General features: G+C 48.9%; 1 protein-coding gene across 3 annotated transcripts in view; it reads right to left on the reverse strand.

Moving 5' to 3' along the window:
• ABCC1 (ATP binding cassette subfamily C member 1 (ABCC1 blood group)) overlaps positions 1–21,807 on the reverse strand; it is a 118,740-nt gene extending 96,933 nt beyond the window's left edge. The window contains exon 1 of one of the 3 annotated variants that reach the window (XM_069983685.1): positions 21,752–21,807. In XM_069983685.1, the coding sequence (XP_069839786.1) occupies positions 21,752–21,796 (45 nt within the window). In that variant the 5' untranslated portion in view covers positions 21,797–21,807. Of the gene's footprint in view, positions 1–3,726; positions 3,896–14,444; positions 14,510–21,751 lie in introns of those variants that run through there. The other 2 variants (XM_069983687.1, XM_069983686.1) reach the window with 2 other exon arrangements.
• Between the last annotated feature and the right edge of the window lie 4,689 nt (positions 21,808–26,496).

A 26,496-nucleotide genomic window follows, 5' to 3' on the forward strand; every position in this document is an offset into this window, starting at 1 on the left:
AGGAGCCGAAGGGGTTAAGGGGGCGGCTGTATAACATACTCGCAGCAATCTGAGGTCCCAGGGGCCTGCCAGGACCTTAACTCGTAGCGGATCTCACAGCGAGATTTCCACTGCGAGTCGGTACGTGTGAACCCACCCTAAAGCAGGGATGGGGAACCTTCGGCCCTCCAGCTGTTGCAAAACTACAATTCTCACCATTCTTTGGTTGTCCAGGCATGATGGGAATTGTAGTTTTGCAACGGCTGGAGGGCCAAAAGGTTCCCCATCCCTGCTTTAAAACTCTGTACCAGTGTATAGCACAGACACTGTAAAAACAAAGTACTATTGGTAGCATCAGTAACAACCACCTCTAATGGAAATGTGCCCCGGCCTGCAGTTTTGAATGGGTACTCCTTTATAATGTCCCCAATATAAATTGTACTCTAGAATTGTTGACGGAAACTATATTGATAATAATCCCATCCCCTGAGCATACAATCTCATGCTGCTGCAGTACCAGGATCACCATGAAGCAGTCCTCAGGGGTAAGAGTACACCACTTTTTGTGAAAACTTCGCTAGGATATGGATTTCCTACAGATTATTGTACAGCAGTGAGGGGCTGTTTAGTGCACAACACTACACGGACATTTCCTTATAATTCACTGTGCCGAGTCATGAAAGAAAGTGGTTTGTGTCCAACTAACAGCCAAGGATATAGAGACCTGTGTACAGCAAGTGCATGACCCGGGACCGTGCAGCACAGCCAAAACATTAGGCAACATTTTCCAAACAGGAAAGTCATTCACAGGACAGAGCAATGCTGCACAGTATACAAGAGTAATTCCTACCAATACGAGCAGGCCAGGACTATGGAGGAGCCATGAATGGGCTGCAAGTACAAGTATATGGAGCAACAGGTCTACCTGAGCAAACACAAATGTAAAAGAATACTCTAAGCAGCAACAAGAAATGCAGCCGGACCCCCTTCCAATCTTATCACACAATCCATCAGAATAAGACGTCTGCAATGGGGCTGCCCAGTAACAGCTGTACCCATCTGAATGCCGCAGTATTAAGTGTAAGGTTTCTTTGGCTATTGAAAATGCTTTCTAGAAGGTAGAGACTCTTCAAACAGGGAAATGCAAGAATAAACTGACAACTGGGCGTTCCCATTCATTGTACAGTGAGGAATATGTGGTTACTATATATCCATGGTCAGTCTGTGCTGTCAGTGTCAGGCTTTTACAAAGGGGAGAGGTATTACCCAGTTAACTTATTCATAGGTTTCTAGAAGGACAAACAGGACCAGCACAATGAGACAGGATGTTCTCGAAATCCAAGTAGTATACAAGCTATAGAGGAAGGCAAGTCTCGGTCTGATCAAACGTCTAACAACATCATAGGAATCGATCGTGCCATCAGCTGGGTCACATCGGGATCTGTGGCCATAATGAATACAGAATACTTAAAAAAAAGGTACTCCGGCAATTATTTTTTTAAGGGAAACTGACAGCACGGATAGGCACATAAGTGTGCTGCCAGTTTCCTGTTAGGGGTCATTCACACGTCATTTCCATCTGTACATGGACTGTTTTCTGCGGACTGGGAGCTCCCTGCATCATTACAATGTCGGAAGCTCCTAAACAGTTTTAAAGTTTGCGCTGGTGTACTGACACAGACACGCGGCTGTGTTAGTACACTAGGGTGAACTTTTAGGGTGCCTTCACACATAAAATATCGCAGTGGATTTCACGCTGCGATACTGTGTACTGTCATTTTCTATGGCTTTACATGGCTGCAGTGGATTTTTCATTCCACTGAGAGTATGTTAAGCCCCTGTTCCCACCTAACCAAGAGCTGCCGGACCAATACATTACCTGGCCGCACTCCCGCCTTCTTCTCCATCTCCTGGCTCCCTGACATCCCACCCAGCCAATCAGGGTTCTGTCCTGCAGCAGTCACTGACGGAGTGGGATTTCAGGGAGCCTGTGAAGCATGAGGGACCGAGGGCAGGTGATGCATTATCCCGGCAGCGCTGGGTTAGGTGGGAAGGGGCTTTACATACTCGCAGTGGAATGAAAAATCTGCTGCAGCCATGTAAAGCCATAGAAAATGACAGGACACAGGATGGCAGTGGATTTTGCTGCAGAACTAACAGCGTGATATCAGCTGCAACATGTTTGAAAACACCTTTAGGGTGCCTTCACACACACCGGATCCGCAGCAGATTTCACACTGCAAATTCGCATCAAAATCCGCTGCCCGTTCATCCCAATGAGAATACATACTTACAGCAGGAATGACATCCCTCTGTGTGTATGTAAGTTAACCCCCTGACAGCTGGAGCATACATCACCTCCTCCCCGCTCCGGCTTGCTTCAGGGGTTCTTGGCAGGACGTCCCGCTCATCAGTGGCTGTGGTGGGGCAGATTGGCTGAGCGGGAACAGCAGACACCGGGAACCCCGAAGCAAGCTGGAGCGGGGAGGAGGTGATGTATGCTCCGGCCGGCGGGGGGGGATAACTTACATACACACAGAGGGATGTCAATCCCGCTGAGAGTACGTATTCCCATTTGGATGAATGGGCAGCGGAATTTGATGCGAATTCTAAGCGTAAAATCTGCTGCAGATCAGGCGTGTGTGAAGTCATCCTTAAACTGTTTAGGAACTCCCGAAATCATAATTAATAATGATGCTGAGAGCTCCCCGCTCCAGTTTACAGAACATCGCCATGTACGGATGGAATTCTGTGTGAGTGACCGGTTACTGATAACGCCCCCAGTGCACACGTACCTTCACCACTGCTCTGTGATCCGGTGTGCTAAGAAACACTATCCCGGGCTGACAGTGTCCCACAGGTGTGTCTGTGACACTGACAGCTCCCGCCCCGCTCTCTGGACACTGCTTTTGTTTTTTCTTTGATAGGTGGCGCTGTAGCATTACAAATCGCGCTATAAATGATCATCATGTCCCGCTCTCCACTTATTTCTTACGGCCAGTTCCACACGTACTGGGAACGCAGCAGATTTCAGGCTGCGAGTGGTACTGCGATTCCCGTTACTGTCAGTATGAATGGGTTTACATACTCGCCGCAGATTTTTCGTTTCGCTGCTGACCGGTGAATACTTTACTCGTAAAATACGTAAAATCCGCTGCAATTCCGGTACACAGGAAACTGTCCGACCACTGCACCACAGCTGTGCTCGGTGACTATGGACAGTTTACACACTGATAAATCTGGGCATTGTCTATTACAGTACATGACCCTGGGATGGGTACAGCGGGTATAACAGCATCACCCCCGGGGCCTGACATTTGCCCCCATGTTCAGCACTTCTCTATCCTGCCAGGTGGGGGTATGACCCTCAGGACCAGTCCCACGCCAACTGGCAGCAGTACCATGGGCTCTACACATGTCCGGGTGATGCCATTACTATCCTGTACTGACAAGAAGGGCATAAGCAGATACAAGGACAATGACACACACAAAGACGCACAGTGTGCACTGCCGCCAGCCTGTCACACTACATACAGTACATACAGCGCCCACTAGGCAGCCCTGATGGTCCCGACTCCCCGGCATGGAGTTGTGGAGCCCACCGGGGCCGGCCGCCTCACTGACCCCACATACGGAAACAGCTGGAAATTGAAAGTACGTTCCACCCAGCACCGGGGAGAGGGCTGGTGCCACCAGGGGCCGGGCGGAGCAGGGGCTCCCATCGGAGCTAAGCCGTCAGCCTCTTACCCAGAAGCGCTCGTTGCCGTCATAGCTGCAGAAGGTTTCCATGCCGGGGCGGCGGGAGGGTCCACCGGGTATAGCCGGCTCCGGGGCAGCGCAGGGAGACACAAATAGGAGATCTCCCTACATAACAGCGCGTCGCCTGCTGCTGCCGGCTCGCACACTGCTGATTGGCTGATCACCGGCCGCTTCTGGATGAAGGACGAGCTGATTGGCTAAGCCGCGGCGTTTTCTGGCTCGCTGATTGGCTTCTTATCACGCCGAGCGCCTGGTGACGAAGGCAGAGACCGAGAGAGCTCGTGTTACACGGCCGCAGAGAGGGGGCGTGTGTGCTCGGGGTGACGGCGGAGCGGGCACCTGTGTGCTGCCCACATGGTATGCGCTGCTCCCGTGTGCTGCCCACATGGTATGCCCGGCTCCCGTGCGCTGCCCACATGGTATGCGCTGCTCCCGTGCGCTGCCCACATGGTATGCCCTGCTCCCGTGTGCTGCCCACATGGTATGCGCTGCTCCCGTGCGCTGCCCACATGGTATGCCCTGCTCCCGTGCGCTGCCCACATGGTATGCGCTGCCCACATGGTATGCCCTGCTCCCGTGCGCTGCCCACATGGTATGCGCTGCCCACATGGTATGCCCTGCTCCCGTGCGCTGCCCACATGGTATGCCCGGCTCCCGTGCGCTGCCCACATGGTATGCGCTCCTCCTGTGTGCTGCCCACATGGTATGCCCGGCTCCTGTGCGCTGCCCACATTGTATGCCCGGCTCCCGTGCGCTGCCCACATGGTATGCCCGGCTCCCGTGCGCTGCCCACATGGTATGCCCGGCTCCCGTGCGCTGCCCACATGGTATGCCCGGCTCCCGTGTGCTGCCCACATTGTATGCCCGGCTCCCGTGTGCTGCCCACATTTTATGCCCGGCTCCTGTGTGCTGCCAACACGGTATGCCCTGCTCCTGTGTGCTGCCCACATGGTATGCCCGTCTCCTGTGCACTGCCCACATGGTATGCCCGGCTCCTGTGCGCTGCCCACATGGTATGCCCGGCTCCTGTGCGCTGCCCACATGGTATGCCCGGCTCCTGTGTGCTGTCCACATGGTCTGCCCTGCTTCTGTGTGCTGCCCACATGGTATGCCCTGCTCCTGTGCACTGCCCACATGGTATGCCCTGCTGCTCCTGTGTGCTGCCCACACGGTATGCCCGGCTCCCGTGCGCTGCCCACACATTATGCCCGGCTCCTGTGTGCTGTCCACACGGTATGCCCTGCTCCTGTGTGCTGCCCACACGGTATGCCCTGCTCCTGTGTGCTGCCCACACGGTATGCCCTGCTCCTGTGTGCTGCCCACACGGTATGCCCTGCTCCTGTGTGCTGCCCACACGGTATGCCCGTCTTCTGAGTGCTGCCCACATGGTATGCCCTGCTCCTGTGCACTGCCTACATGGTATGCCCTGCTGCTCCTGTGCACTGCCCACATGGTATGCCCTGCTGCTCCTGTGCACTGCCCACACGGTATGCCCGGCTCCCGTGTGCTGTCCACATGGTCTGCCCTGCTCCTGTGTGCTGCCCACATGGTATGCCCGGCTCCTGTGCGCTGCCCACATGGTATGCCCGGCTCCTGTGTGCTGCCCATATGGTATGCCCGGCTCCTGTGCACTACCCACACGGTATGCCCTGCTCCTGTGTGCTACCCACATGGTATGCCCTGCTCCTGTGCGCTGCCCACACGGTATGCCCTGCTCCTGTGTGCTGCCCACAAGCTATGCCCTGCTCCCGTGCGCTGCCCACATGGTATGCCCGGCTCCCGTGTGCTGCCCACATGGTATGCCCTGCTCTCGTGCGCTGCCCACATGGTATGCCCGGCTCCTGTGTGCTGCCCACATGGTCTGCCCTGCTCCCGTGTGCTGCCCACATGGTATGCCCTGCTCCCATGTGACTGCATCAGAGACTGTGCTGTGACTCTCCAGGATAAGCCCTCCATTGTGTGCACAGGGGGAGCAGCACTATTCCGGACCATTATATAACCTCTGTGGTAGTATCCAGCAGAGACCCCCCTCATCTGTATTCTCTCCCCCCATAGATACATGAGCCCTGTGCCTGCTACCTGCTATATACAGCAGCATATCTGCATAGTACAGTCCTGCACTCACTAATAGCGCTATACAAACAGTCCCTGCACACAGTGACCGCATATCCTGCATCTGCTGCAAACACCAATAGAACCAATACCCCCCCCCCCCCCTCCCCAATGTGGTGTCCATATGGTGGTAGGTACTTCTATTACACAGGCTCCCCAGATTATACAAGGATTGCAGCTATATCCAGTCACAGGTGACATCATTGCACTTTATTTTTCCCTTTTCCTCACCACAATGACCTCCTCCCTATTGTGACTCATCTCTGCAGAGTATGGCGCCCCATCAGTGTAACATATGGTAATAATATCCTTCTAACTAATAACGCCCCAGCTGTGATCCCATTCACAAACAATGCCCCCTGTGCCCATCATGCAGCAACAATGCTCCCTGTGTCCTTGTGTAATAATGCCCCTTGTGTCCGCCATGGAGTAATAATGCCCCAATACAATCAGGAAAGTCCCCCAGTGCACCCCCCCCCCCCACACACACACAGTAATAAGGCCCCTGGACTTCCATAAAGTAGAGGTGCCTCCTGTGGTCCTCATGCATTCAAAATGCTCCCTTTGTAGTAATAATGCCTCCTGGATCCTGCCATGCAGTAATAATAATTCCCCCTGGAGTAGTAATGTAATGTAAATGTGTTTAATTGGTTCCACCACCCACCAAAAATTTACTTACAATACCCATATATTGCATTAAAAAGTGCCCAGTTTAATCTCTACAGTACATTACAGAACAGCACTGTACAGTACATTACAGAACAGCACTGTACTGTACAGTACATTACAGAACAGCACTACTGTTATACACATTATACACAAGAAACAGTCAACAAAACCAGCAATTATAGTACAGTAATCACTAACTCCCCACTCATCCTTTACTGGATAGAGTCCCCACCATGCCAGCACTGTAACAAATATTAGATGATGGTGCACTGACCCTACTACTACTGTACCGTATATGCACTCCAGCAGTCTTATACAGTAAAGGATAGGAGATGGTGGTGCACTGACTGTACTACTACTGTACTGTATATGCACTCCAGCAGTCTTATACAGTACAGGATGGAAGATGGTGGTGCACTGACTGTACTACTACTGTACTGTATATGCACTACAGCAGTCTTATACAGTGCTGTACTGTATGTAAACCCTCACCAGGTACAACCCACCATCCACGCTCGCAAAAACGTTCAGATACGGAGTACTTCAAGACTGGGTGCCCAAAAAGTGTTTGAGAACCATGCAAGAGTTTGACAACCAAAGAAAACATTCCTTGAAAATACAGTTTGAGTTCCAAGCAGTTTGAGAACCAAGGTGCCACTGTATGTGTATACATAAATGAAGTGAAGTCTTCTTCTCCTGGTCAAAGATCCTGTGTGCTGGTATTGCCTTTCCGTCAGACTCAATGGGGAAAAGTTATCAAGCAAAAAAGTTGTATTTTTTGGCGTAAAATGGCCAGATGCGACTTAATTTATTCGCAAATGGCCGTTCTGCGAATAAAATATTTGCATTTGGCCATTTTACGCCACCTTCACCAGTGGGGCAGGGAGGGGGTGTGGAGGGGGCGGGACAGGGGGCTAGGACTCTGGGTCCGCTGCATTTATCATTTTTTGCGACGAAAAATGATACTGAAACCTACGCCAGCTCTGAGCTGGCGTAGGTTTCAAAATTTTTGCATGTAGATGCGATGCCCGGGCCCCTAGGGGCCACTCCGCTGAGACGATGTTGTTGCGGGCAGGAACCGGGGCAGCTGCTAGCTAGATGGTTGTCACGGTTTAGGCACGAGGGGTCACAGCTGGAAACCGGACTCCTGACCGAGCGGAGACTAGGCATGCGATTCTTCGTTGTCCTTAGTTAGGGCACCAATAATTACACCAATGCCGAGTTTCAGAAACAACGGTAGTTGTATATTTATTGTAACGGTGGTAACTAGTAGCAACAGTCTCTCCGGATGCAACCGGGAATAAGGCAAACTTGAATAAGGCAGAGTAATGGGTGATGCTGCAATAGGCTGTGCTGATAGCGTGCTGGATGATGGGAGTAGTAGTGATACTGAGGATAAGATGCTGGGCGGAATGGAACTGAGATGAATACTTGCACCCAGATCTTGAGAATAGATGAGAATCTTGAGGACTTAAGAATACAACACAGCCAGGAACACTTCTTGTGGAACAGGAGCAGCAGAGCACAGGTATCTCTCTCCTGACAGGGGAGAGAGAACACACACACAACTTGTCCCCCTGAAGGTGGAAGACAAGACTCAGGAACAGCAGAGCAACACACTCTATCCCCTCTGTGGTAGGAGATAGACTGAGGTAGAACAGGAAATCACATGGTATTCCCCAGCCAAAGCTCGATGACCATTGGAGTTACCATGGGAGCAGGGGCAGTCACGTGACATCCAGCCATTGCATCATCACACCACTAGGCATATACAGAGAAATATACATGAGATGTACCATACTTGAACACTGGGGGGCGACATAATACCCTTAGGCACTGATTACTGAATATGCATACAAGAAATGAATGGAATAGCAGACCTGAACACAGAGAGGTGACAAAATACACACAGTTTGCAGTGGACCATAGCTTTCCAGAACAGAACTGGCTATAATAAAAGTGTGAGGATAGAACAGCAGACAAAAGGGCCTGTTCTGGGACACTGCAGAGAGACATTTACTTAATAAATGTCCCACAATGTCTGCTTCATGCCAGCAAGCTGTCAAAATGGGAAGTCTGTATAAAATCCAACATAACCACTGATTTAGTTGGGACAGACAGAGAACATGTCCTTTTTACTGTAAAGTGTACTGCATAAAAACAAACACCTTCAAAATTTGCTATTTTTTTATTGCATGTTAATGTTTGGTTTTGCCATACATTTTCAGGTAAAAGTGTGTACAAAGTACAATGGGTCTCACACACACACGAAAAAACCTCCTGTATAAATCTGTAGATGGAAAAATAAAAATATGCCGGCTTTGAGAAGTTTGGGGAGGAAAAGATGGAAATACAATAATGAAATTCGCCCAATGGCGGATTATAATGTAGGCGGTTTGGGCGGCCGCCCGGGGCCCGAGGCTCCGGGGGGGCCCATGCCTTGCCGCCCACATTATAATGCCGCCCGGGAGGCCCCCTCGCCACTGCACTCTTGTGACCGCAAGCATTGTTTCGCTTGCGGTCACAAGAGTCTCCAGCTGCCTCCGTCTGATGCGCGGCTGCCGGGGGTGTCCGGTCCTCTCCCCGGCAGCGCGCGCATCACACAGCTCCTAGTGCCGCCTGGGGCCCTGACTTCCGGTACTTGGAGCGCACGTACCGGAAGTCAGGGCCCAGGCGGCACTAGGAGCTGTGTGATGCGCGCGCTGCCGGGGAGAGGACCGGACACCCCCGGCAGCCGCGCATCAGCCGGAGGCAGCCGGAGAGAGGATCGACGGGGGAACGCAGGGTAGGTGAGTTATATTTTGTTATTTTTGTGTTATTTACTCACCGGGGGGGCATCTATAAAGGGGGGGAAAGAGGGGGACCATCTATAAAGGGAGGGGGGAGAGGGAAGAGGGGGACCATCTATAAGGGGGAAGAGGGGGGCCATCTATAAGGGGGAAGAGGGGGGCCATCTATAAGGGGGGAAGAGGGGGACCATCTATAAAGGGGGAAAGAGGGGGACCATCTATAAGGGGGGAAAGGAGGACCAGCTATAAGGGGGGAGAGGGAATAGGGGGACCAGCTATAAGGGGGGAGAGGGAAGAGGGGGACCAGCTATAAGGGGGGAGAGGGAAGAGGGGGACCAGCTATAAGGGGGGAGAGGGAAGAGGGGGACCAGCTATAAGGGGGGAGAGGGAAGAGGGGGACCAGCTATAAGGGGGGGGGGGGGGGAAGAGGACCAGCTATAAGGGGGGAGAGGGAAGAGGGGGACCATCTATAGAGGGGGAAAGAGGGGGACCATCTATAGAGGGGGAAAGAGGGGGACCATCTATAGAGGGGGAAAGAGGGGGACCATCTATAAGGGGGGAAAGAGGGGGACCATCTATAGAGGGGGAAAGAGGGGGACCAGCTATAAAGAGGGAAAGAGGGGGACCATCTATAAGGGGGGAAAGAGGGGGACCATCTATAAGGGGGGAAGAGGGGGACCATCTATAAGGGGGGAAAGAGGGGGGACCATCTATAGAGGGGGGAAGAGGGGGGACCATCTATAGAGGGGGAAAGAGGGAGACCATCTATAAAGGGGGACTATTTCCTATAGGATTAGCACCCTCCTCTCCTGACATCCTCTGTGCTGCTGGGACCTCCCCTATAGATCAACACCCTCCTCTCCTGACATCCTCTGTGCTGCTCGGTCCTCTCCTATAAGATCAGCACCCTCCTCTCCTGACATCCTCTGTGCTGCTGTGACCTTGGGGGGGGCAACATCAGGGGACCAGGTGAGGTGGCAATATGTTTATTGGGGGCAGTGGAGGTGGGCAATGCTTACTGGGGGGTAGCAGCAAGGGACCAAACATTATGTTTATTGGGGCCAGCAGGGAGGGGAGGCAGGCAGTGTTTATTGGGGACAGTGGGGGGGGGGGGGGGGGGACGCAGTAGCAGATTATAATGTGGGCGAATTGACTGGGGGGGGGGGCCCAGGTTGGGTGGACAGCCCGGGGCCCAGAGTACATTTAATCCGCCACTGAATTCGCCCGCATCATAAAGGGGTCATAGGGGTACCGCCTCACATCTGCTGCTGCTGTACTTTGTGGTACAATGAATTGTGAATTGTACTTTCAATTGTGAACCCTTCCTTGCCAAGCCTCTCTAGTAAAGGTTGTTATGTTACCCTATATTCCTGTGCCTGAGTGTCTTATTGTACTACCAACAATACGAGCACCCCACTTTCCATCCAACAGACATGCTGCACAGGGAGAAGGAAGCCGCTACCACCGTTAGTGCCCCCTACACTGTGCTGACCTGGAGAAGAGGGAGAGGACCAGAGGCTCCACTACAGCCAATGTGATATCCCAAATCAGTGTGACCTGCAGTACTGCTACCTCTACCATTCTCTTGAGTATCCTGTTGGCCTCTAGTCACCACACACATAAAGGGGTTAGCCACTCAGATAAAATACATGTTAAATCTGTTCCATACTTGATATTATCTTATTAGTCTCCTTCCTGAGTTCTGAGTCTGCTTCCTTCAGCTCAAGACACAGAAAACTGTGTCTCTTTGTCCCACTCTAAACTCTTTCCTCCCATCAAGGATGCTCATGTAAACATTGTCCCTGGCTGGCTTTCTCTACATGATGCCAGGAGGGTTAATTACAGTGAGGTTGCCAGGAACTTGACTTTAGAGGGCAGAGTGCAGAGACATGAGCGTCCCAGAAGGGAGGAGGGGGGTTTCAGAGTGGAGACAGAGTGAACAGCTCAGATACAGTTTTCTGTATCTTGAGCAAAAGGCAGCAGGCTCATTACTCAGGAAAAAGACTGGTAAAGTATGGAGCAGATTGTTAGCTTCAGAAGGGGGAAACGTGTATTTTACCTAACTGAATAACGCCTAAATCACCAATTGTCAATGTAGTCAGACATTTTCAGAAGAAACAATAAAGGAATGGCACAATGCACAGTTCTAAGATGTCCTAGCATTGTTTACACGGACCACATCTGCAGCAGATTTCACCCTGCAAGTTCTTAAGCAAAATCCACAGCGATATGCGGTTCTGCTTGGTCCAGTGAAAAACGCTTTTTATGAGTGGATTGTGCCACCTGGACAGGGCTTCACGACCACTGTGCCACTTCGCCCTGCCCACATCAGCACCATAGGCCCTGCTCCTCTGTGATGTCATCAGTGTCTAGGCCCTGCCCATAAGAATGGGCTGGCCTAGAGGTCTAGGCCCCACCCGCTATAGGTTGGCCAATCCAATAGCCGCTGATTACATCACAGAGGGTGGGGCCTATGTTGCCAATGTGGGTGGGATGAAGTGGCGAAGCGGCTGTGAAGCCCCGCCCAAGTGTCACAAACCACCAACGATAAAAAGCATTTTTCACTGCACCAAGCACCAAGAAATCTATTATGAAGTAAGGTATGAAAACTGCAGAATTTAGTGTCACCTATAGTCTGTCATTGCAAAATACAATTGGTGTCGCAAAAAATAAGGGCTCATGGGGGTCTGTAGGTGAAAAAATCCAAGCACTTTAAAACACGAGGGGGGGGGGGAGCAAAAGCGCATCACCTACTACCACCTTCCCATTGGCATAACCTGCCCTTGATCCAACATGGCAGCTTTCCAGATGGTGTCCACATTCTGGACATAGCCTAAAACATAGCCCCCTCACCCATTCCTTGGGGTAGTCAGATATGTCATTTTCTTTCTGAAATAAAAGGGAGTCCTGAGTCTTTTATCTCATTCTGTACATGATAGGAAACGCTGCTTTATTCCACATAACACATCGAATGCACTAATAAATATGTTGAGGTGTCCATAGTCTCTTCAGTCTCCTTATAGGAAAATCCTGGCATACATGCTTTGGAAATTCCAACAGTAACCGAATGGAAATAAGCTGAATGGCGTATGCAGGAAAATGAGAAGTCACAAGTGTCATGTGCAATACTATCTGCTGAAAAGTGCTGATTTGTAATGAATATGAGAAGTGGTCTCTTATGGGAGAAGGAACATGCGACAAAGAAGTGTGTGGAGACATGTACCATGTCCTTCTTCCGTATAAAAAGGATAAAAAATAATACAAAGTCATGTTTTATGAATAAATAAACTTTCAAGGATTTGTAGTTTGGAATTGCTATTGTCTTCATTTTGAGTTTATGGACAATGACCGGCCTGTCTACAAGTATTCAATGTATCAGCTTCTTGAGAAAGCAGATGCCAAGACATTTGCCACTATATTGCCATTCTGCTTCAGATGAATAACTAGTTGACACAGAAGTCTGCATTAGAAGTGCTCCCTCTGCTGGTTACACATAATCAATCCATCAATCAATCAATCAATCGATCAAGCACTCATATAGACCTGCAGCCAAAATTCCCACTAGACAGATTCGCTGTGAATTTTCTATGCAGAAAATCCACAGGGGGTTACAGTTTCGGCAAAGGAGATGTTTCCAAGCCTCATGCAAACAAGATTTTTTTCTGTCCAAAACTGACCTGCATTATGGATATTATACTTTGCAGTCAGTTTATAGTGTGGATTTTCCCCATTGAAATTAATAATAAAAGCAAATCTGTATAATTTTTTAAACTTCTTTAACCCATTAGGCCACAACGACGTTTCTCTGTGTTACGAGAAATGTATAAAGAAGAATAATAAACATATTTAGTATTGCTGTGTGCAGAATTGTCTGAACTATTACAATATAACTCTTTTATTGATCATGTACAGTGAGCAGTGTATACAGGAAAGAAAAGTGCCTGAATTGTGTTTATATGATCACATCTAAGGATAAAATAAATACAAAGCAATCACAAAGTCCCATCTGTAGTAGAATTTTACAAATTAAAATTAGATCATGGCACAAAAAATTACCTTCCATACAGCTCCCTAGGACAGAACAGGCAATTTATTTTTTTTTTTTTACATTTTTTTTAAACTACAATGAAATCTACAACTACTGCATCTATAGTACACATGCTGACCCCAATCCTAAAGGTGCTAGACCGCAGGATAAAGAGAACAGTGGTGATGGGGGATCAGGGGAGTTAAGTATTTATTATTTTTCTATTTAGCACCTGTCTAGACATAGTTTTGAAAAAATAACAATAATTCCCGGATAACCCCTTTAATAATATAGCAGCCTGAGATACAGTGGCTTGGCTCTGCGTATTGTAGTATACATTCAACACAGTCACCGAATTATGGCCAGATACGAGACCTACACAGTGAGAAGTGAATGCAGCATAATTAAATCCAGTGTAACGTCTTGCAAAAGAAAAGAGGGAAGCGTCACACCTCTAAGAACTATTTGTAAAAACCGAGTGCCTCTCAGGTGTGTGACCCTGTTCACACTCGTACAATACAAAAGGAAAAAAAAGGTATGAGAGTCCACATAAAAATTCATATAGGTGATAAAAAGTCCACGGGCAACTGAGATAGCTGACACAACTGGTGATTAATCATGCAAACGTACTATGGAATACATGTTACTTTATATTGTGAAATGTACCTCCCCTAACTAAACACACCCACCACCGTGGCTAAGTGCTGGTCAGGAGACCACATGACTCACATGACAGGTAAAGAGCAAGACATGGATGCAAAGAGAAGAACTAATAGATATAGAATAATGGTTAATACCATTTGGAAATCCTGTTACTAAATTAAGTATCCAATAAGCCTTTCTTTTTCTCAACAAGTGTATTCAGTCTCCCCCTCTTCAAGGTTTTTTTTTTTACATTCTCTATGCTTGAAATCCTAAGGCTCTCAACATTACCTTTATGATTCTCTTGGAAATGTCTAGAAAGTCCTAATGTGGTATCCCACCACTCGTGTTTCTTGTCTGACACCTGTTGCAAAAGCCTTGTACTCCATAGGTGGTGATGAGGTTGAATATGAGTTTCACCACTACATGTCAGTATTTTATGTATAACTTTGTATGTATACACTCACCGGCCACTTTATTAGGTACACCATGCTAGTAACGGGTTGGACCCCCTTTTGCCTTCAGAACTGCCTCAATTCTTCGTGGCATAGATTCAACAAGGTGCTGGAAGCATTCCTCAGAGATTTTGGTCCATATTGACATGATGGCATCACACAGTTGCCGCAGATTTGTCGGCTGCACATCCATGATGCAAATCTCCCGTTCCACCACATCCCAAAGATGCTCTATTGGATTGAGATCTGGTGACTGTGGAGGCCATTTGAGTACAGTGAACTCATTGTCATGTTCAAGAAACCAGTCTGAGATGATTCTAGCTTTATGACATGGCGCATTATCCTGCTGAAAGTAGCCATCAGATGTTGGGTACATTGTGGTCATAAAGGGATGGACATGGTCAGCAACAATACTCAGGTAGGCTGTGGTGTTGCAACGATGCTCAATTGGTACCAAAGGGCCGAAAGAGTGACAAGAAAATATTCCCCACACCATGACACCACCACCACCAGCCTGAACCGTTGATACAAGGCAGGATGGATCCATGCTTTCATGTTGTTGACGCCAAATTCTGACCCTACCATTCGAATGTCGCAGCAGAAATCGAGACTCATCAGACCAGGCAACGTTTTTCCAATCTTCTACTGTCCAATTTCGATGAGCTTGTGCAAATTGTAGCCTCAGTTTCCTGTTCTTAGCTGAAAGGAGTGGCACCCGGTGTGGTCTTCTGCTGCTGTAGCCCATCTGCCTCAAAGTTCGACGTACTGTGCATTCAGAGATGCATTCAAAGAACGGTTGGCTATTTGAGTGACTGTTGCCTTTCTATCAGCTCGAACCAGTCTGCCCATTCTCCTCTGACCTCTGGCATCAACAAGGCATTTCCGCCCACAGAACTGCCTCTCACTGGATGTTTTTTCTTTTTCGGACCATTCTCTGTAAACCCTAGAGATGGTTGTGCATGAAAATCCCAGTAGATCAGCAGTTTCTGAAATACTCAGACCAGCCCTTCTGGCACCAACAACCATGCCACGTTCAAAGGCACTCAAATCACCTTTCTTCCCCATACTGATGCTCGGTTTGAACTGCAGGAGATTGTCTTGACCATGTCTACATGCCTAAATGCACTGAGTTGCCGCCATGTGATTGGCTGATTAGAAATTAAGTGGTAACGTGCAGTTGGACAGGTGTACCTAATAAAGTGGCCAGTGAGTGTATATTGCACAGCTGTAGTCACTATAGGGTTACTGTTTTTTGTTGGGTGATTCTGTGGACCAGTGGAGATGCTTCTTTCCGTTCCACCTATCTCTATTCTCCTTTCGCTGCACACTCTCTTCTTCACCACTCAAAGGGACTCTTACACACCCTGTAGAAAGTCGACAATTGGGGAGAGGAAGTGTAGCATCAGTTTCTCTCTGATTCTCTGTGAAGTAGGACACACACAGAACAGGCATCCCTGCTGAACTTAGCCAGGGCCTGGCTCGGACAGGTTTCCTGTCCGGGACAGACCAGCTGTGTCAGTTGTTAGACACATGTGTATGGAGAACCCAGAGATTTTTCACTTTCAAGCTATAACTACAGACACTATGCATTGTTAGGCTACTAAAGGAGGACAGGTCAGAGATCACCACGGCCCATGCTGTGAACCTCTCTTAACAGTGCAGGGCGGTATCTTAGTACAGAGGAACTGACCTGAATAGAGCAAAGCAAACGTAACCAAGGTCTACGTACTCTACGTATCTCTCAGCGCAGGTGAAACCGGATAACTTCAGACACTTAGCTTTGCCCAGGTAACTTAGTCTGGGGCCTGTGTCACCCTCGTAGGACAGGTACCCCGACACTGCAGGGCAGAAGTTGGTTTAGTAAAACACAGGCACAAGTATTCTCTTCTCAAGTCTTCTTCTTTTCAGTACTCTTCTCTCAAGTTCAGGGAGAGCACACTACTACTTTGGGTTGGGGCTCTCCTAACAAACTCCTCTACTCTCCTCTACGCTAAACTCCACCAACACTGCTACTCTACCTCATTACTTCAAATATCTACCAGCACAGATTGAGTGAGCTCAAGTCTGTATCACAGAAGTTATCTATTGCCAAATTATCTTGTATTATCAGAAACTTTCAGTAAAACCACTCTATTTATTCTACTGGGATTCAGTAATCATTGCACCAGCACTTAAACATACCAGCTACACCTTGCTTGGGTTACTATCCCCTTTTTTGTGGGTGGCAGTACCGACAGTCTGGGTGGGTCATATCTCCCCACTCTAGACCACTGTGACAAGAGCCCAAGGGACCCATCACAACCCGGCAGGTCACCGACCGTTGGGGACAATATAGCCAGCCATAACATAAAAGCAGGTGTAACATCCAACCTGTGTGCTGAACTAGCACTGGCGTCACGACAGTACCATCGTTGGCTGAGCTGTATTCCAACCACCAGCATAACATCATCCCGGTGGTTGGGCACCACACTGACTTGGACTTATTCCTACTGCCTGGACCAGTCTGAGAACAAATGTCACATAGATGATCACCAAAGAGTTTTTAATTTTCTTTTTGTGTATCCCATGTATAGCACCCTACAGGTGCTACATTCTGCCAGATATACTGTATAAGTGGTAGCGCAATTGGTAAAGGTTTTCATCTTAAATGTGCGGCCAGTCACAAAGGAGTTAAATGTATTTTGTTTTTTGGCATTAACACACAGTGAGCATCTCGTGGCTGCACATTTATGAAAACCTGCAGTTCTAAACCAATCAGATCATGTGTTTTCACACTCCATCCGTCTAAGGGTACTGGGTGATAACAAATTACCTAAAGTTTGTCCTCTTCTGGCTACACACCTTACTCAAGCGGAAAGCACCTGTTCACACTGACTATCTTGAAATAACATGGGTATGTCCTTCATTATTATATGTCGTTTTTGATTGGATTGTGGACTGAATAGTGTGAAAATTTTATGGGTCCTTGTGCAAGTTTGTAACTAAGGATGGTCCGAACCTGCCGAGGTTCGGGTTCGTATAAACCCGAACGCTTGGCTTTAGATTCCCGCTGTCTGCCTATGGCTATGGCTGTATCCCAGTTTTCCAGGCGGTCCTCCCGCTGTATCCACCCTCTCCACGGAGCGGGCAGACAGCGGGAATCATTGCCGAGAGTTTGGGTGGTTCGAACGAACCCGAACCTCGGCCGGTTCGGACCATCCCTATTTGTAACCATATTTAATTCACCTCTAGGGAGATTTTTTATTACATGAGATGAGTGGTTATTGTCTGCATGTAATATTACATTGCCTGAACAAGTTCTTTTTAAAAAAAAGCTTTGTGTTAAAGGGGTTATCCAGCGCGACAAAAACATGGCCACTTTTTCCCCCTACTGTTGTCTCCAGTTCAGGTGCGGTTTGCAATTAAGCTCCATTTACTTAAATGGAACTGAGTTTCAAAACCCCACCCAAACTGGAGACAACAGTAGGGGGAAAGTGGCCATGTTTTTGTAGCGCTGGATAACCCCTTTAATTCTACCTCCTTTTAAAGTTAATGTGATGTCCAAAAAAAAGGTTGAAAAGGTTCCCATTTATATAGTTGACAAAATCTCTCACTTGATTCTCGTCGCCAGCCCATATTAGGATAAGGTCAACTATGTACTTGCCGTACCATTTGATAAGCCCCCCGTAGGGGTTGTTGGCACTGTACAAGTTGACCTCCTCCCAATACGACATATAAATGTTGGCCAGCGAAGGTGAGAAACTGGCACCCATAGGGCAACCTTTTACTTGGAGGAAAAAACGCTCCCCAAACTGGAAAAAACTATTGGACAGTAGAAATTGCGTGACCTCAAGTATGTATTGACATAAAGTGTTGTCCTAATTGCTGGACTTCTGAAGGTGATACAACAATGCTCTTAAAGGGGTACTCCAGCGAAAAGCTTTTTCCCAATAATTGAAACACATTACAAAGTTATATAACTATGTAATATGCTCCAATTACCTATCTGCCCCCCTTTCCTATCTTTTCCCCCCTCAACCCCCCACCAGGAAGTGAAGTAAATTAATTCTTATCTAATGACTGTTGACCCCAGGCTGCCCTGTAATATGTGCCCCTCATAGCCAGGTATGTCCCCCTTGCAGAAATATATGCCCTTCATAGCCAGGTATGCCCCCCGCAGTAATATATGCCCCTCATAGCCAAGTATGCCTCCCTGCAGCAATATATGCCCCTCATAGCCAGATATGCCCTCACCCTGCAGGAATATATATCCCTCATAGCCAGGTATGCCCCCCTGCAATCAGATATGCCCCTCATAGCCAGGAATGCCCCCCCAGCAATATATGCACCTCATAGCCAGGTATGCCTATACCCCCATAGTAATATATGCCCCTCATAGCCAGATATGCCCCTCTGCCAGCAATATATGCACCTCATAGCCAAGTATGCCTATACCCCCACAGTAATATATGCCCATCATAGCCAGATATGCCCCTCTGGCAGCAATATTTGCACCTCATAGCCAGGTATGCCTATACCCCCACAGTAATATATGCCCATCATAGCCAGATATGCTCCTCTGGCAGCAATATATGTGCCTCATAGCCAGGTATGCCCCCCTGGCAAAAATATATGCTCCTCATAGTCAGGTATGAACCCCTGGCAGCAATATATGCCCTTTAAAGCCAGGTATGTCCCCCTTGCAGCAATACTGTATATGCTCCACATTGCCAGGTATGCCTCCCCCCCTGCAGTAATATATGCCCCTCATGGACAGGTATGTCCCCCTTGCAGCAATATATGCCCCTTATAGCCAAGTATGCCCTCCCTCCCCCCGCTATAATATCTGCCCCTCATAGCCAGGTACGCCTCCCCACAGCAATATATGTCACTTATAGGCAGGTATGCCCGCACCCTGTAGCAATATATGTCCCTCATAGCCAGGTATGCCCCCTCCTGCAGCCAGATATGCCTCTCATAGCCAGATATGCCTCCCCCTGCAGCAAGATATGCCCCTCATAGCCAGGTATGCCCACCCTGCAGTAATATATGCCCCTCATAGCCAGGTATTCCCCCCTTGAAGCAATATATGCCCCTCATAGCCAGTTATGTCCCCCTTGCAGCAATATATGCCAATTATAGCCAGGTTTGCTTTCTCTGCAGCAATAAATGCCCCTCATAGCCAGGTATGAAGCCCCCCCTCCCCTGTAATATATGCCCCTCATAGTCAGGTATGCCCCTACTGCTGTAATATATGCCCTTCATAGCCAGGTATCCCCCACCCACAGCAATATATGCCCCTTATAGCCAGGTATGCCCCCCTGCAATCAGATATGCCCCTCATAGCCAGGAATGCCCATTCCCCCCCCCCCCCCCCCCACACACACACAGCAATATATGCCCCTCATAGCCGGGTATGTCCTCCTTGCAGCAATATATGCCCCTTATAGCCAGGTATACCCCCTGCAGAAATATATGCCCCTCATAGCCAGGAATGCCCCCCCCCCAGCAATTTATGCCCCTCATAGCCAGGTATGTCCCCTCCTTCAGCAATATATGCCCCTCATAGCCAGGTATGTCCCCTCCTTCAGCAATATATGCCCCTCATAGCCAGGTATGCCTCCACCCCCGCAGTAATATATGCCCCTCATAGCCAGGTATGCCTCCACCCCCGCAGTATTATATGCGCCTCATAGCCAGGTATGCTCCCCTGGCATCAATATATGCCCCTATAGCCAGGTATGTCCCCTCCTTCAGCAATATATGCCCCTCATAGCCAGGTATGTCCCCTCCTTCAGCAATATATGCCCCTCATAGCCAGGTATGTCCCCTCCTTCAGCAATATATGCCCCTCATAGCCAGGTATGCCTCCACCCCCGCAGTAATATATGCCCCTCATAGCCAGGTATGCCTCCACCCCCGCAGTAATATATGCCCCTCATAGCCAGGTATGCCTCCACCCCCGCAGTATTATATGCCCCTCATAGCCAGGTATGCTCCCCTGGCATCAATATATGCCCCTATAGCCAGGTATGTCCCCTCCTTCAGCAATATATGCCCCTCATAGCCAGGTATGCCTCCACCCCCGCAGTAATATATGCCCCTCATAGCCAGGTATGCCTCCACCCCCGCAGTAATATATGCCCCTCATAGCCAGGTATGCCTCCACCCCCGCAGTATTATATGCCCCTCATAGCCAGGTATGCTCCCCTGGCATCAATATATGCCCCTATAGCCAGGTATGCCCACCCTGATGTAATATATGCCCCTCATGGCCAGGTATGCCCACCCTGTAGCAATATATGCCCCGCTTAGCTAGGTATGCCCACTCCTGCAGCCAGATATGCCTCTCATAGCAAGGTATGCCCCATCCCCCCCCCCCCCCCCCCCCCCGCAGCAAGGTATGTTCCTCATACCCCTCATAGCCAGGTATGCCCACCCTGCAATAATATATGCCCCCCTGCAAACACATATGTGCCTCATGGCCAGGTACCACAGCTATTCCCCCTCCCCCCAGAGCAATATATGCTCCTCATAGCTAGGTATGCCCCCACTCTGCAGCAATATATGCCCCTCACACCCAGGTATCCCCCTGTAGCAACATATGCCCTTATAGCCAGATTTGACCCCTCCTGCATATCCCCTTAACCTGTGTTGTGTTCCTCCTGTGGTACGCGTACTGCAGGCTGAGAAACCCTGGTGTAGGCGACTGGACCCCACAGTGACCTGAGCCATACACAGGCAGAGCAGGCAGGAAAGTATTGGGAGATATGTAATAATAATTACTAATAACAATTACTTATTGCCTTTAAATAAAAATATTAATAAAATAGTAATTATATAGGGAAAACTATTCCTATAGGATTCTACTGTTCCATCAATCTCATCTAATAACTATTTTAAAGGGATGTCATGTTTATTTCACTGATATCACATTATACGGCCAGTACAACCTTTTGTATAGGAATTTGAAAAATGTTTAAATAAAGATTGTTGAAAAAAAAAAAAACAATGGCATCATGATGACATACACAGGAGACTTCAGACCTTTGTCAGGAGTTGGACTGTAAGTATGCACATCCATGGGCTCATGAGAATTTTTCTTATTTTCTATTTTTAATCAGTTTTCTCCATATAATGTTTCATTTTCTCACAAACATAGGCGGATTTTGCGACAGATTTGCCACAAGCAGAGGATTTTGGACATGGAGGAAGAGCTGGAGATCGTCTACTTGGATATGGACCAGCCCCTAGAGGGAATGGACTTTCCAGTAGTCTATCGGGCACTGTGGGATGTTTGTATGGAGATGGCGTTGTGTACATTGTGGGGGGCCCGGTACCTGTAGAAACTCCTCCCTGATCACATGATGGTGCATATTCCCCATGTTCAGCCATTTCCAACTGTCACTCTGGCATCTCCCTGCAGGGGGCGGGGCTTAGTTGGGCCATGATAACTGCTGGGTGGTGGTGAGGTCCATGGCCGGGCTCACGCACTGTGTGTATTATGTGATCTCCACCACCTCTGCTGACATAGGAAGGAATATACTCTTATAAGGTGGAGATATAGAGGTAAATCACATAGCAAACATAAGCCATGGTCTGGGCCTAAGGGCCCTATTCCACCGGACGATTATCGTTCAGATTATCGTTAAATCGTTCGAATCTAAACGATAATCGTTCGGTTGAAATGCAGTTAACGATTAACGACCGAACGAGAAATCGTTGATCGCTTTATAAGACCTGGACCTATTTTTATCGTTGCTCGTTCGCAAATCGTTCGCATTGAATAAGACATCGTTCGGTCGTTTGCAATAGATACGAACACAATAGCGAATAAATAGCGAAGAAAAACGATCGCAATTACGATCGTAAGTAACGATTATCGTTCCATGGAAATGAGTGAAAGTTTTCAGGTCTTTCGCAATCGTTTGAGATCGTTAATCGTTAACGATTATACAAACGATAATCGTCTGGTGGAATAGGGCCCTAAGGCTAGACTGACACACACATGGGGGTTACACATTGGGGGCAGATTTATAAGGATTGGTATTTCATGTTCTATTCTTACAGTAGATTGTATTAGAGTAAAATGCATCACATTTACCAAGAGGCACAAGCCTTAAAGGGGTAAGCCAGTGAAAATCTTTTCCTTTCAAATTAGTTTCAGAAAGTTATGTAGGTTTCTATTTTACTTCAATTTAAAAATGTTGTTTCTTTTCAGTCTGACACAGTGCTCTCTGCTGCCATCTCTGTCCATGATTGAAATTGTCCAAGGCAGGAAAGGACAGAGATGTCAGCAGAGAGCACTGTGTCAGGCTGAAAAGAAAACAACATTTCCTGCAGGACATATAGCAGCTGATAAGTATGGGAAGACTTGAGATTTTTAAACTGAAGTAAACTACAAATCTATATATCTTTCTGAAACCAGTTGATTTGAAAGTAATAGATTTTCCTTGGAGTACCCCTTATATGAAGCTGGAATCACATAAAATAGGCAAAACCAGGAAAGGCGTGCTGGAGTGCGGCCGCGTGCTGGGTCGTGCAGGTGGTTTGACCAAGGATTTGTGTATCTTGGGTAACCCATATAGAATCGGGGTTATTGGATTTGTGACAGTCAAAAAGTCTTTGAGGGCCTTGTCAATGATATTGATCATATAAGCCTCATTGATAAGCGTATCAATGCGCCGTTTGATCCTGAATTTGGGGTCATGTGTCAGGGGTTCATATACAGAACTGTCATTTAGTTGTCGGCATATTTCATTGACATAGTCAGTAGTGTTCCAAACTACCACCGCACCGCCTTTATCAGCCGGTTTAATGGTTATGGATTTATCCTGCATAAGATTTTTCAGAGCTAGTGACTCTTTGTTGGTGAGGTTGTGTGGAATATGACTACTTTGATGTTCCTTCAGTGTGTGAAGTTGTTGTTTGGTGGTAGTGATAAAGGCATCGACCACAGGGTCATTGACAGGTGGATTAAATCCACTCTTGTTGCGTAGTCCCGTCTCGTGTAATGTTAATTCACTAGGTAAATTTATCATCGGTCTGTTTGTCTGCTGTGAAAACCAAACCTTCAATTTTACATTTCTGAACAAATCATGTAAATCCAACTCAATCTGAAACCAATCAAATAAATCAACTGGACAAAAAGACAACCCTTTGTTAAGAACAGAAATTTCATCATTAGACAGAGTACGAGAGGAAATATTTACCACTGTCAAGTCCATCTGGGTTTCCTCTATACTGGTTCCCTCGGTTGTTGGGGGTCCCCCTCCCGTGCTGTTGGAGGGTTCTGTTGAGTCTGCGGGCGGTCTCTCTTCGGCATACTTCCATAGCGCATTCTTGGAGTTCCTCTTGCATTTCCTGACACCCCTCCTTGTTTTTCTAGGGGGGTGTCCACTTGGCCTAAAAAAACGGCAGAAGCGGTAAAGTCAGTTTTATTGTTGTCAGAGGTATTAGAGCGTCTTTTACGTTTCTGGGCCCCTTTGTTTGGGGCTCCTTTTCTAAGTAGAGCACTGTCACGCTGCCACATATAAATTTTCCCAATCTTGTTATCGTCCATGTCTCTTTGCCATTTCTGACACTTAGTGGCCTCCAGTGAAGATCTGAAGTCATCAAGAATTTTGTTAGTTTTTTCAAGAAAGGTCTGAAGGTCAGCTGTAGATAAACAGGATTTCAATTCACTATCCAGTTCAATCAGACGAGCATTAGCTAAGTGTCACGGGCGCGGCGGCTTCCCGCGTTCCGGGTCGCCGCCGCGACCGCCTCCTGTCCCATGCAGCCGCCGGGATCCTTGTGTAGGGACCCGGCGCTGCTGCTAGTTCGGCCCCTGGGGCGCCTCACCTCTCCTCCGTTCCTGTCTCGGTCTGTGCCGGCCGGCGCACGCGTCCCCGCCTCCTAGGGCGCGCGCGCGCCGGCTGTCTCAGATTTAAAGGGCCAGTCCGCCCTTAATTGGTTAGTTGCACCAATCACTCCCCTATAAATCCCAGCATGCCCTGTCCCTTGTGTTGGAGCCTCTACATGCTTCCCATAGCGTTTGGCCCAGCTCCCTGTTGTTCCTGATTCCTGTCCGCTACCTGCTCCCTAGTCCTTGTTCCTGATTCCTGTCCGCTACCTGGTCCCTAGTCCTTGTTCCTGGTTCCTGCTTCCCCGTTACACTTTAGTTCCTGTGTTCAGCCTGTCACCTGCGGTCACGCCTATAGACCTCTGCCAGTACCATCTCCTGCCTACTGCTCCTGCCACGCCTCGCCTGCCGTCACCAGCAACCAAGCCAGGGGTAGCGACCTGGGGGTCGCCTGCCGCAGCAAGTCCATCGCGCCTTGCGGCGGGCTCTGGTGAAAACCAGCGGCCCCTTAGACTCCGCTCCCTGGTGAGGTTAGTGCCATCGCTGGTGACGGTCCAGTGGATCCACTACTCCAGGCGTTACAGTAGGCTCCAACCATGGATCCCGGCGAGGTGCCTGATCTCCGTGACGTCGCCAGAGTGGTCGCTCAACAGGCTCAACAGATCCAGCAACAGTCGCAACAAATCCAGCAATTGACTTTCGCCCTACAGCAGCATACTACAGCCCAGCGCCTATCACCACCTGCAGCTACCTCGAGACTTCTACTGGCTCTCCCAAGCAAATACTCTGGTGACTCCAAGTTGTGCAGAGGATTCCTGACTCAATGCACTATGTATATCGAACTTCTAAGCAATCAGTTTCCCACTGAGCGCTCTAAAGTGGCTTTCATCATCAGCCTATTAGAGGGTAGAGCTCTGGCCTGGGCCACGCCGCTGTGGGACCGAGATGACCCTGCTGCTGCCAATCTCCGAACCTTCTTATTCGAGTTTCGCTCCGTCTTTGAGGAACCTGCCCGTGCTTCTTCAGCTGAAACTGCTCTCCTCAACCTCTCTCAAGGGAGCTCCTCTGTTGGCGATTACGCCATCCAGTTCCGTACCCTGGCGGCTGAATTGGACTGGAATGAAGCCGCTCTAATAGCCACCTTCAAGAAGGGCCTGTCTAGTCGGGTGAGAGACGTGCTTTCCGCCCGAGACCTACCCACCTCCCTGAACGAACTCATCCTACTGGCCACCAGAGTTGATACTCGTTTTTCGGAGAGGGAGGAGGAGGTTCGGCATGAACATCTACTAGGCTTGCCCCGTCGCCATCACCAGCTGGCGCCGGTTTTCCAGAATCCTGACTTTCCGGTGCCCCAGCCCTCTCCTGAGATTCCCATGCAGGTGGAGCGGGCTCACCTGACACCTGATGAAAGAATTCGTCGTCTGGAGCTGAATCTCTGCCTCTACTGCGGTGGTTCGGATCACTTTCGGCTGAGATGTCCCCTACATCCCCAAACGTCCGGGAAATGCTCGCACCTAGGTCCGGTGGGACAGGTGTCCCTAGGTGTGAACGCTACCTTTCCAAGTTTGTCTATGCCGGTTTCCATCCAGACACCCTCAGGACAAAATCACCAGACTACTGCCCTTCTCGATTCTGGGTCAGCAGGCAGTTTTATTGCGGCAACATTGGTCCAAAGATGGCGGCTACCCGTGATCCAACTAGCCAGGCCCTTGACTATATCCTCGGTCACGGGTGAGATTCTTACCGACCAGATATATTTCCAGACCGCACCTCTAGTCCTCCAGGTGGATCCTTTACATCAGGAAAAGATATCCTTCTACGTCCTGCCCCATTCATCCCCCGCCATCCTCCTGGGACTCCCTTGGCTGCAATTACATGCTCCTAAACTGGACTGGAGAACCGGGGAGATTATCAGTTGGGGTCAGGACTGTTCCAACCAGTGTCTCAAGTCACCTCAGACCAAGTACTCGGTGTCGTCTCCTGACCCCGCCAAGCCTCTATCCGGCCTACCGGCAGAAGACCAAGACTTGGCGGATGCCTTCTCTGCCGAGAAGGATCTCATCCACAAACCCACATCCCCTCGCCACAGTATACCTCCTGATCGCCTAGTACCAGTCGTCACCTCTACTCTTCAGAGAATACCCCCCGGAAAGACCCATGTTCACCCTGCGCTTCGAAGAGGGATTTTAAAGTGGGGACATTCCTCATTGGAGGCCGGGCACCCTGGAGTCCGAAAGACCG

The sequence above is a fragment of the Dendropsophus ebraccatus genome, chromosome 9 (assembly GCF_027789765.1).
Source record: "Dendropsophus ebraccatus isolate aDenEbr1 chromosome 9, aDenEbr1.pat, whole genome shotgun sequence".
NCBI lineage: Eukaryota > Metazoa > Chordata > Amphibia > Anura > Hylidae > Dendropsophus > Dendropsophus ebraccatus.